This window comes from Nerophis ophidion, linkage group LG23 (assembly GCF_033978795.1).
Source record: "Nerophis ophidion isolate RoL-2023_Sa linkage group LG23, RoL_Noph_v1.0, whole genome shotgun sequence".
Lineage (NCBI taxonomy): Eukaryota > Metazoa > Chordata > Actinopteri > Syngnathiformes > Syngnathidae > Nerophis > Nerophis ophidion.
Window position 1 is genome coordinate 31,905,738 of NC_084633.1, and position 13,258 is coordinate 31,918,995.

The window sequence follows — 13,258 nt, forward strand, 5'->3', positions numbered from 1 at the left end:
TTTGTTGTGAAGCTTTAACACAGAGCGGTCAAGCGAACATGTTTCTCTACCACATGTCAACCAATTGTGATATTAAGTCGGCTCTTACCGGAGACTTCAGCGGATTGTGTGACCTCCTCCTGCAGCTGTCAAAAAGGCAGCTGTGATCTTGGCTCCTCCATTGGCTTCTCTCAGAGATACTGGCGTTCACAGCAGCCCTTTGACTTTCAGGTATGCCTTTATAATCTCACTAAAACACTATTAACACAATAAGCAGATAAGGGATTTTCCAGAATGATCCAAGTAAATGTGTCTAATAACATCTGACTAGCCGTCGCCTTTTTTTCAATTTATTTTTAGTGCTTCACTTTAACTTTCCTCATCCACATACTTACGGCTAAAAGTCGTCTCTTTTCATCGCATAATTACACAGTATTTTGGACATCTGTGTTGCTGAATTTTTTGCAATTTGTTCAATTAATAATGGAGACTATAAAGAAGAATGCTGTTGGTGGAAAGCGGTGTATTGCAGCTGCCTTTAGCAACTGATACACAGCCGGTGCTGGCTGTGTATCAGGATGAGGAAAGTTAGAGTCAGAGGGCATTCACCGCAGCCCTCCGACTTTCAGGTATCAATCAATCAATGTTATATAGCCCTAAATCACTAGTGTCTCAAAGGGCTGCACAAACCACAAACCACTACGACATCCTTGGTAGGCCCACATAAGGGCAAGGAAAACTCACACCCAGTGGGACGTCGGTGACAATGATGACTATGAGAACCTTGGAGAGGACGAAAGCAATGGATGTCGAGCGGGTCTAACATGATACTGTGAAAGTTCAATTCATAATGGATCCAACACAGCCGCGAGAGTCCAGTCCAAAGCGGATCAAACACAGCAGCGAGAGTCCCGCTCACAGCGGAGCCAGCAGGAAACCATCCCAAGCGGAGGCGGATCAGCAGCGCATAGATGTCCCCAAGACGATACACAGGCAAGCAGTACATGGCCACCGGATCGGACCGGACCCCCTCCACAAGGGAGAGTGGGACATAGGAGAAAAAGAAAAGAAACGGCAGATCAACTGGTCTAAAAAGGTAGTCTATTTAAAGGCTAGAGTATACAAATGAGTTTTAAGGTGAGACTTAAATGCTTCTACTGACGTGGCATCTCGAACTGTTACGACTTTATAACCTCACTAAAACACAATTAACACAATAATCAGATAAGGGATTTTCCAGAATTATCCTGGTAAATGTGTCTAATAACATCTGAATAGCCGTCGCCTTTTTTTTTTTGTGCTTCACTCTAACTTTCCTCATCCACAAATCTTTTATCCTCGCTCGAATTAATGTGGAACTTATCGCTTTCTCGGTCCGAATTGCAATTGCTGCTGGTGGCTATGATTATAAACAAGGTGAGGATGTGAGGAGCCCTACAACCCGTGACATCACGCGCACATCGTCCGTTACTTCCGGTACAGGCAAGGCTTTTTTTATTAACGAACATAAGTTGCGAACTTTATCGTCGATGTTTTTTACCAAATCCTTTCAGCAAAAATAAGGCAATATCGCGAAATGATCAGGTATGACACATAGAATGGACCTGCTATCCCCGTTTAAATAAGAAAATCTCATTTCAGTAGGCCTTTAAGACTTGAAGGGGGAGGTTGACTGGAGGTTTCTGCGGGAGACGAAGGAAGTCAGATGACTCGTATGATGACGAGTGTTTGTGACGTTATTGGTTGGAGGGGACATTTTAGCGCAGCACCACTTACGGCTAAAAGTCGTCTCTTTTCATCGTGCAGTTACACAGTATTTTGGACATCAGTGTTGCTGAATCTTTTGCAACTTGTTCATTTAATAATGGAGACTATAAAGAATGCTGTTGGTGGAAAGTGGTGTATTGCAGCTGCCTTTAGCAACTGATACACAGCCGGTGTTTCTTTGTTTGCTGTGAAGCTTTAACACAGAGCGGTCAAGCGAACATATTTCTCTACCACATGTCAACCAATTGTGGTATTAAGTCTGCTCTTACCGGAGACTTCAGCGGATTACGTGACCTCCTCCTGCAGCTGTCAAAAAGGCAGCTGTGATCTTGGCTCCTCCATTGGCTTCCCTTAGAGACACTGGCGTTCACCGCAGCCCTCCGACTTTCAGGTATGACTTTATAATCACACTAAAACACTATTAACACAATAAGCAGATAAGGGATTTTCCAGAATTATGCTAATAAATGTGTCTAATATCTGAATAGCCGTCGCCTTCCCCCCCCCCTTTTTTTTTGTAGTGTTTCACTCTAACTTTCCTCATCCACAAATATTTCATCCTCGCTCAAATTAATGGGGAAATCGTCGCTTTCTCAGTCCGCTTGCTGCTGGTGGCTATGATTATAAACAATGTGAGGATGTGAGGAGCACTACAACCCGCGACGTCACGCGCTCATCGTCTGCTACTTCCGGTACAGGCAAGGCTTTTTTATTTGCGACCAAAAGTTGTGAACTTTATCCTCGATGTTCTCTACTAAATCCTTTCAGCAAAAATAAGGCAATATCGCGAAATGATGAAGTATGACACATAGAATGGACCTGCTATCCCCGTTTAAATAAGAAAATCTCATTTCAGTAGGCCTTTAAGGCTTGAAGGGGGAGGTTGACTGGAGGTTTCTGCGGGAGACGAAGGGAGTCAGACAGGCGACAAGCAGTGCGGGGTAAAGGCTGGGAGTGAGAGGCTGAGCCAATGAGAAGAAGACTTCCACTCCTTCTCTCCTGCCGGGCTTGGCTCACTTCGGCGCGCCCTGTAATTAGGAGCTCCACTTGTGGCTTAGGCGCCGCCACCGTGGACCGCTTTAGGAAGGCCAGCTCCACACTCTTTTTCTTTTCTCCTCCAAACACTCGCCGGGACGTCGACATCCTCAACAATGAACGGGCAGCCGTCACCTGCGTTCGAGGACAAGAAGCCGAACCTCCGCGCGTCCCCGAGCCTTCCGGAGCCCTCCCCCGCAGACATGGGCTTCTACGGCGGCCACGGGGCGCTCCATGGCTCGCAGGATTTTTACGCGGCGCAGCAGCCCTACTCGGCCCAGCACATGAGCCCGTACTCGTACAGCCACTACAACCTGAACGGGATGGTCCCGAGTGGAGCCTTCTCTTGCGGCAAAAGTGAGTACACCTACCCGCACTCGGTGTACAGAGAGCCGGGGTGCTTCAGCAGAGAGGCGCCACCAACACTGCCGGACACAGGTGAGTGACTTCTTCCTATTAAAGTACTCATGCTTCATTCCAACACTTTTATCTTTGTATTTGTAAGGGAACATGTTAGTTTACACCAATAAATACAGAAACATGTTAATATTAATCTCCACGTGTGTTCGTAAAACTATCGCATACAAAAAAGTTGTTTTTTTTTACTTTCAAAATTGTGCCTGATAATTTCCTCGATGTTTTATTTATCTACTTACTTTATTATTTTTTATTTATTTACTTTTTACCCATGATTGTCTATACCAGTGTTTCTCAACCTTTTTTCAGTGATGTACCCCCTGTGAACATTTTTTTAAATTCAAGTACCCCCTAATCAGAGCAAAACATTTTTTGTTGAAAAAAAGAGATAAAGAAGTAAAATACAGCACTATGTCATCAGTTTCTGATTTATTCAATTGTATAACAGTGCAAAATATTGCTTATTTGTAGTGGTCTTTCTTAAACTATTTGGAATAAAAGATATACAAATAACTAAAAACTTGTTGAAAAATAAACAAATGATTCAATTATAAATACAGATTTCTACACATAGAAGTAAAAATCAACTTAAAGTGCCCTCTTGGGGGATTGTAATAGAGATCCATCTGGATTCATGAACTTAATTCTAAACATTTCTTCACAAAAAGAGAAATCTTTAACATCAATATTTGTGGAACATGTCCACAAAAAATCTAGCTGTCAACACTGAATATTGCATTGTTGCATTTCTTTTCACAGTTTATGAACTTATGTTCCTATTTTGTTGAAGTATTATTCAATAAATATATTTATAAAGGATTTTTGAATTGTTACTATTTTTACAACATTTAAAAAAAATCTCATCCACCCCTTGGCATACCTTCAAGTACCTCCAGGGGTACGCGTACCCCCATTTGAGAACCACTGGTCTATACCAGTGGTTCTCAAATATATATACTAGTGGTTCTCAAATGGGGGTACGTGTACCCCTGGGGGTACTTGAAGGTATGCCAAGGGGTACGTGAGATTTTTCAAAAATATTTTAAAAATAGCAACAATTCAAATATCTTTTATAAATATATTTGAATAATTATTCAACAAAATATGAATGTAAGTTCATAAACTGTGAAAAGAAATGCAACAATGCAATATTCAATATTGACAGCTAGATTTCTTTTGTGGACATGTCCCATAAATATTGATGTTAAAGTTTTCTTTTTTTGTGAAGAAATGTTTAGAATTAAGTTCATGAATCCAGATGGATCTCTATTACAATCCCCAAAGAGGGCACTTTAAGTTGATGATTACTTCTATGTGTAGAAATCTTTATATATAATTGAATCACTTGTTTATTTTTCAACACGTTTTTAGTTAATGTTATAGATATTTTTTTCCAAATAGTTTAAGACCACTACAAATGAGCAATATTTTGCACTGTTATAAAACTGAATAAATCAGAAACTGATGACATAGTGCTGTATTTTACTTAATCTCTTTTTTTTCAACCAAAAATGCTTTGCTCTGATTAGGGGGTACTTGAATTAAAAAAATGTTTACAGGGGGTACATCAGTGAAAAAAGGTTGAGAACCACTGGTCTATACCAGTGGTTCTAAAACTTTTTTTCAACCTCAGAAAACACGTGGCACTTAAAATTAAATTTAAATTAAAATTAAAATTCAGTAGTAGTAGGAATTTGAATGTTGGTCAATATGGTGGTACTTGAAGAGCCAGGTGTTTTCTGAGGTGGTATTTAGTGAAAACTGTAGTAGGGGGCACCACGGTGATAGAGGGGTTAGTGCGTCTGCCTCAAAATACAAAGGTCCTGGGTTCAATCCTGCGCGTGGGATCTTTCTGTGTGGAGTTTGCATGTTCTCCCCGTGACTGCGTGGGTTCCCTCCGGGTACTCCGGCATCCTCCCACCTCCAAAAACATGCACCTGAGGATAGGTTGATTGGCAATACTAAAATTGGCCCTAGTGTGTGAATGTGATCGTGAATGTTGTCTGTCTATCTGTGTTGGCCCTGCGATGAGGTTGTGACCCCCCCCACGACCCCATAAGGGTAGAAAATGGATGGATGGATGGATAGTGTAGTAGGCCCAAGTATTCATTAAACACAAGGCAGAGGTTTTATCTACAGCAGAGGTCTCCAACTTAATTCACCTGGGGGCCACTGGATGCAGAGTCTGGGTGTAGCTTGGCCGCAAGAAAAGATTTCTTAAATTTTTTTTTGCATGTCTAGTTGTTTAATGACGTTTCAAATTGTATCCCTTGTGCACCGCAACTTTCTCTGTGCAAATAAGACACGTTAGGGTGCCCCTGTGCTCAACAAAGAAATATTGCATCTCCCACTTTTCCTGGAATTGTCTTTGCTCATCACGAACCCTTCTCTTAACTGCAGGCTTTGAAAAAGACATGTTTTGGGTTGTGGAATATATTTGTATTTAGTTGACGCACGGAGAATAATGTTATTTCCACAATGTGTGTCGTTCCGCTTTTCCTCCCTACAGCAACACGGCGGTTGGCGGATAATAGCAGGGAAAGTATCGGGATAGAGAGCGCAAAAAAGGGACGGCTCCCGGAGTGTTTTCTGGTGTCATATAGAAATATATGTAGTGTTCATTAATCAATAAAAAAAAAAAAAAATAACGGTTTGAATTGGTCCAGGTTATCGGGGACTGCTATTACTGACGGACAGGTGTCGCGGTGTGACTGCAGCCAGGCACGTAAGAAAACCCTCCTCTCCATGGCAACGTCTCTGTCGCTTTCACTCATTTGCCGCTTTTCCACTAACGCACGGGTAGGCAACCCAGAACAGTGAAAGACCCATTTTGGACCCAAATGTCACAACGCTGTCAAGCGCCATTTATATAAAACTTGCCGGCCGCACTAACATTAAACTTTCATTTTAAGGTAGGGGGCCGCAAAATAACGTTCCTCGAGCCGCGTGTCTGAGACCCCTGATTGACAGGGTTCGCACAGGCGTTTAAAAACCTTGAAAATACTTGGATTTTAAATATTGTGTTTTCAAGGTTAGGAAAATGCTTGAATTTTGGGTGAAGCGGTTGTAAATGCTTGTAAATGTTCATCGTACACCTAGACAGTCTGCCTCAATAGGCTAATTATAAAATGAGGGAAAAAAGGTTGCATAGGTTCCTGGCATGTATCACATTTTTATAAATATAATTGTTACATCCATGTGTTACCATTTTAGTATTGGTCAATTATGTTGACAGGAGGAAGTAAAGTAAAAAAAGAAAAAAGTAAAAGTAACGCTATATTCGACTGTTTTGACGTCATCGTATTCGTTTTACGTCATCAAATGACACTCTCGTCCCCTGATATATTAAGCCCACATGATGTTAGCAATGTCAAGCGTTTCTGCAGTGTTCTTTGCATAAAGAATGACAATTTAAAACATGTGAGTTTGTGTGCAAACATCCGTGCGACGTCCTGTTTTGACGTCACGAAATAGCCATCCATTTCCCGTGCCGCTTGTCCTCATTAGACAGGGTACGTACGGGTGCTTAAAAACCTTGAAAATGGTTGGATTTTAATGTTGTGTTTTTTAAGGTTTGAAAAATGCTTGAATTTCGATTGAATTGATTGATTGATTGATTGATTGAAACTTTTACAAACCCCGTTTCCGTATGAATTGGGAAATTGTGTTAGATGTAAATATAAACGGAATACAATGATTTGCAAATCATTTTCAACCCATAATCAATTGAATGCACTACAAAGACAAGATCTTTGATTTGCAAACTCATAAACTTTATTTTTTTTGCAAATAATAATTAACTTAGAATTTCATGGCTTCCACACGTGCCAAAGTAGTTAGGAAAGGGTATGTTCACCACTGTGTTACATCACCTTTTCTTTTAACAACACTCAATAAACGTTTGGGAACTGAGGAAACTAATTGTTGAAGCTTTGAAAGTGGAATTCTTTCCCTTTCTTGTTTTATGGAGAGCTTCAGTCGTTCAACAGTCCTGGGTCTTTGCTGTTGTATTTTACACTTCATAATGCGCCACATTCAGCACGTGTTGCTGAATGTGGCTTGGCATTGTCTTGCTGAAATAAGCAGGGGCATCCATGAAAAAGATGGTGCTTAGATGGCAGCATATGTTGTTCCAAAACCTGTATGTACCTTTCAGCATTAATGGTGCCTTCACAGATGTGTAAGTTACCCATGCCTTGGGCACTAATGCACCCCCATACCATCACAGATGCTGGCTTTTGAACTTTGCGTTGATTACAGTCTGGATGGTTCGCTTCCCCTTTGGTCCCGATGACACGATGTTGAATATTTCCAAAAACAATTTGAAATGTGGACTCGTCAGACCACAGAACACTTTTCCACTTTGCATCAGTCCATCTTAGATGGTCTCGGGCCAAGAGACCATCGGCGGCGTTTTTGGATGTTGTTGATAAATGGCTTTCGCTTTGCAAAATAGAGCTTTAACTTGCACTTACAGATGTAGCGACAAACTATTTAGTGACAGTGGTTTTCTGAAGTGTTCCTGAGCCATGTGGTGATATCCTTTAGAGATTGATGTTGGTTTTTGATAAAGTGCCGTCTGAGGGTTCGAAGGTCACGGTCATTCAATGTTGGTTTCCGGCCATGCCGCTTACGTGGAGTGATTTCTCCAGATTCTCTGAACCTATTGATGATATTGTGGACCGTAGATGTGGAAATCCTCACATATTTCTTGCAATTGCACTTTGAGAAATGTTGTTCTTAAACTGTTTGACTATTTGCTCTCTTAGTTGTGGACAAAGGGGTGTACCTCGCCCCATCCTTTCTTGTGAAAGACTGAGCATTTTTTGGGAAGCTGTTTTTATACCCAATCATGGCACCCACCTGTTCCCAATTAGCCTGCACACCTGTGGGATGTTCCAAATAAGTGTTTGATGAGTATTCATAAACTTTATCAGTATTTATTGCAACCTTTCCCAACTTCTTTGTCACGTGTTGCTGCCATCAAAATCTAAAGTTAATGATTATTTGGGAAAAAAAAAGAAGTTTATCAGTTTGAACATCAAATATGTTGTCTTTGTAGCATATTCAACTGAATATGGGTTGAAAATGATTTGCAAATCATTGTATTCCGTTTATATTTACATCTAACACAATTTCCCAACTCATATGGAAACGGGGTTTGTATTAGTAGATTGCACAGTACAGTACATATTCCGTATAATTGACCACTAAATGGTAACACCCGAATAAGTTTTTCAACACAAAAAATAACAGTGTGATCGTTATCCTGCCCCGCAGTCACATGGTATGTTTTTTGCTAAAACATTTTTGGTTGTCTACTTAACTTGTCTGACAACCTCAGTTAAAACAAACAAGTTACATTTTGTCGTTTTAATTATTTACATTAAAATGGTTAAATTATTCGACTTGTTTGTACTGTGAAGGTAATATAATGTATAATTTGTAACCTTTTTCACAACTTACAGCTGAGTTTAATGAAGGATTTTGTAGTTTTTGCACAACGTGGTTGTATGCATTTTTTACTCCATTATATTCATTATGTACATAACCTGTCTGGCTACCTCAGTGAAAGCAAAACAAAGTTAACTTTTTTCTTTTTGTATATAATATATACTGATATATTATATTATATTATATTATGTCTATATCATATATACAATATATAACAATTACCATGTACAATTTCACATATACTGTAATATTGTACATGGTAATTGTTGTATACTGTATATATGATATCGACATAATATATCAGTATATACATAATATACTGTACATATATTATGTATATACCACATATATATGTTATATTTTATATTGCCATATTTAGTCTATTTATACCTGCATTGTCCTTTCCATCCTTACACTTTCCATCATTGTAACTGAGCTACTGTGTGGAACAATTTCCCTTGTGGATCAGTTAAGTTTGTCTAAGTCTAAGCATTTTTGTTCATTTGTTATCATAGCCACGGTTATAAGGCTCCATATGCTTAATGAAAGGTGACTGAGGTGTGGTGAAACAAACAAAATATTTTCCTTTAAATCATTATCCTTATATCAATGTGGAACAGTTTTGTTATTAAATGAGTGAAATTTACATTTTGAGGGTGCGTGTATTTATATCACATTATACAGTTTACAAGCATAAACATGGTGCGAATCAATCCGTGCTGTTCGATATCATTGAGTGCTGTAAGTAAGAAAAAGAACACGAAATGTGAAAAAACAACACGTTTGCAAACACCGATGACTTTTAATAATCTCCAGAAACACTATTTCGTTTTCTATGCCCCATTCAGTGTGATAATGATAACTGCTGCTTAAATGTCAGGCTTAGGTTTTAGCAGATTTTCTGTATTTTTCCTACAGACAGCATTTGGTGACCTCAAACAACATGGCTATGGATTGATTCACACTGGTATTCGCCTTTTGAAGAGTTCTGGAAAAACTGGGAAATTGATCTTGAAAGTCCTTAAAAAGTGCTTGAATTTGGCCAAGGAAAAGGTGTACGAACCCTGTATTTAACAAGTAAATGTAATATTTCTGGCCACTGTAACATTACTTACTCACAGTTTGAACAGTAGCACTGTGTTTGTATATAGGAAAATAAAACACTGTACTTTAATCAAGTGATTATTTGGCATAGTTTGAGAATCACTCGTATAAAAGGTCTATTATTACATTTCCTGCTTATCCCAACAATTAATTGATGAATTCGATCCTGTTTACTGAGTGTTTGTTGTTGTTGGTTTATTAGGATCCCCATTAGCTACTGCAATAGTAGCCGCTATTCTTCCTGTGGTTTAACATTTCATAAACGCTTTTATAAATGCACAACGGAGGATGTAAAAATTAACCATATTAATGATAACCATAGTAAAACTCCTTTTAATTTCAAATTAACGTGATTGATAACCGCACTTTGATAAACTCACTTGCCGGCATAAATGCTAACATGAAAACAAGAGACAACAAGATATTTCCCCTTTAAGAAACAACATACCCCAATCTAAACGTATATCCATCCATCCATCCATTTTCTACCGCTTATTCCCTTTCGGGGTCGCGGGGGGCGCTGGCGCCTATCTCAGCTACAATCGGGCGGAAGGCGGGGTACACCCTGGACAAATCGCCACCTCATCGCAGGGCCAACACAGATAGACAGACAACATTCACACTCACATTCACACACTAGTATATGTACACATTATAGTCTGAGCGGCTAAGATATTATTTTTTTTTGGTTTGTTTATTTTTTTGTCCTGTCCTGCTTCTCAGGCAAATCATATAGTTGATGTAGATGCCCATATCGGATGTACAAATTTACTTTACAAAAGAGAAGTGTGGGATACTTCTCTTCTTGCCTTATTTGTATTTGACTTTATTAAATGGATTTATATTATTATTTGGCGCAGCCGGGCCGGAGCAGGAGTGGATAGTAAAGAGGTAAAAAAGGAAGACAGAGGGGGGAATTGTGGGTATAAGAGGGGGATAAGACATAGAGACGACAATAACAATAGAACAACATCAGCAAATAGGATATGTACAAATATGATGGTAAAAGTGATCGCAAAGTAGCAGTTAGTGAAATAAATAATACAGAAATGATAATGAACATTTCTACACTAGAAATGAAGCAATACAAATACCAATAGAAATAACACTATTAATAATAAATAATAACAATAACTACCTCATTAAGGTTTTTTTGCATTTAAATTTGTGCCTAATAACTTCCTTGATGTTTTATTCATACAGTATATACCAGTGGTTCGCAATTTTCTTTTCACCAAGTGCCATTCAGAAAACACCTATTCCTCCAAGTACCAGCATATTGAGCAACATTAAAATTCAGTAGCGTAGTAGACCCAAGAAATCATTAAAAACAAGGCAAAGTTTTATTGAAAAAGTAATTTGTATATTTTCGTACGCTGTAACATTACACACAGTTTGAACAGTAACACTGTGTTTGTATATAGGAAAATACAACACTGTACTTTAATCAAGCGATTCTTTGGCATAGTTTCAGAATCACTCACCTAAAATGTCCATTAATATATATCCTGCTTATCTCAACATTTAATAGATTAATTTAATGTTGTTTAATGATCGTTCGTTTGTTGGTTTATTAGGATCCCCATTAGCTACTGCAATAGCAGATGGTATTCTTCCTTGGGTCTAAAATAAGAAAAAAATGCTTTTAGAAATGCTCAACTCAGGATGTAACGATAAATTATAAAATTCCTGATAGTTAATATTACCCTTTTGATTTAAAAGGATTGACAAAACGTGATTGATAACTGCACTTTGAAAAACTTGGGGCGGTATAGCTTGGTTGGTAGAATGGCCGTGCCAGCAACTTGAGGGTTGCAGGTTCGATCCCCACTTCCGCCATCCTAGTCACTGCCGTTGTGTCCTTGGGCAAGACACTTTACCCACCTGCTCCCAGTGCCACCCACACTGGTTTAAATGTCACTTAGATGTTGGGTTTCACTATGTAAAAGCGCTTTGAGTCACTAGAGAAAAGCGCTATATAAATACAATTCACAACTTACTTGCTTGTTTAAATGCTAACATGAAAACAAGAGACAATAAGATATTTCCCATTTAAGAAACAATATACCCCAATTTTTTACTTATATAAAGACATTATTCTCTGAGCGGCTAAGATATTCAATTGTGTGCATGGAACCTTAATTGTGCTCTTTCAGAACATAAATCATTCTATACTCAAAAGAATACCAGGCCGCAGGTGTTTTTACGGTGCGTTCAAGAACCGCTGAACACATTAGGACGCCAGAAATAATAAATAATATGCATATTTTATTTTATGTGCACTTTTCATTTAAATGAATCTTAAATTGCTACAGTACACACTGTTTAAAACAATAAAAGCTTAGCCAATAAAACAGATAAAATACTAGAACTCAGTGAAGCATAAAAACAAAACATGAAAAAAAATAGCTTTTCTTACAGTGTGTCAGTTTATTTTAGTTATTGAAAAAATATATCCGTGTGTATAAGTACATTTTGAGCACATTCAACAATACCGCGGTAAGAACCATAATATGAAATATTCATATGGTTACATCCTTATGTACAACATTGAGGCACACATTAGTAGGTAACAAAACCATATTCAAAATAAACAATTGCTCCACGTCAATTACATACAATCGTGCTAGTATAAGATCACACAACAGCCATAAAAACACAATATTGTTCTCAAAGCAAGAAGTACAAATTATTTCCAGACAATTCAGTTAGAAACCAAAAATTGACCAAAACTAATATCAAAGTATTATTCTTGTGTGAGTGTATGAAGTCTTAATCTTTTAATTGTAACAAAAAAAAAAAGAATGAAATTTGGACCACATACAGTGCCTGGAACTTTAAATACATGGACAGGGAGTGGTGGTGTGTGAATAGAGTGTGGTAGATAATTTTATCAAAACATTTTTTCAACTAATGCACGCATGTTAAAAGTGCATTTTCAATGTTGATGATGTGCATTTATTAGAAAAAAAAAATGAAGGTGATGGCAAGTAGAAACATCTTTATTTCTACTACTTTCCATGAAATAAGAATTGAGGCTATATAAAGTGTGTTTAATTCGATTACAAGATTAATGTAGCTGAGATAGGCACCAGCGCCCCCCGCGACCCCAAAAGGGAATAAGCGGTAGAAAATGGATGAATGAATGGATGGATGATACAGATGAATAGATTATTTGATTATTAAAATAATCAATGACTGCAGCTTCTATCCCAATATTATATAGATTATATATCAGTCAATGCAATTTTAGGGATGTTTTTTTTGAGGGGGGACCAAGTCCAATCTAACAATATTCATTACTTTTAAAAAAAAATCTTAAATAACTTCCGGCTAATGAACAATCAATGGCAATTAAGTAAAATAAATAAATGAATACAATTAAATCCTTGTTGTGTAACTTTTCTATCCTTGGTAAAGTTTTTATGCAGTTACATTTTAATGTTGGGAAAAAAAAGGCCACATGCAGACAAAAAAAACAAATTTGGTCCCACTAAAGACC

General features: G+C 38.1%; 1 protein-coding gene across 1 annotated transcript in view; it reads left to right on the forward strand.

Annotated features, from left to right (window-relative positions):
• The first annotated feature begins 2,657 nt into the window (after positions 1-2,657).
• LOC133541076 (homeobox protein Dlx3b-like) overlaps positions 2,658-13,258 on the forward strand; it is a 59,156-nt gene continuing 48,555 nt past the window's right edge. The window contains exon 1 of the mRNA XM_061884162.1: positions 2,658-3,219. Coding sequence (XP_061740146.1) covers positions 2,898-3,219 — 322 coding nt within the window. The 5' untranslated portion in view covers positions 2,658-2,897. The remainder of the gene's footprint in view (positions 3,220-13,258) is intronic.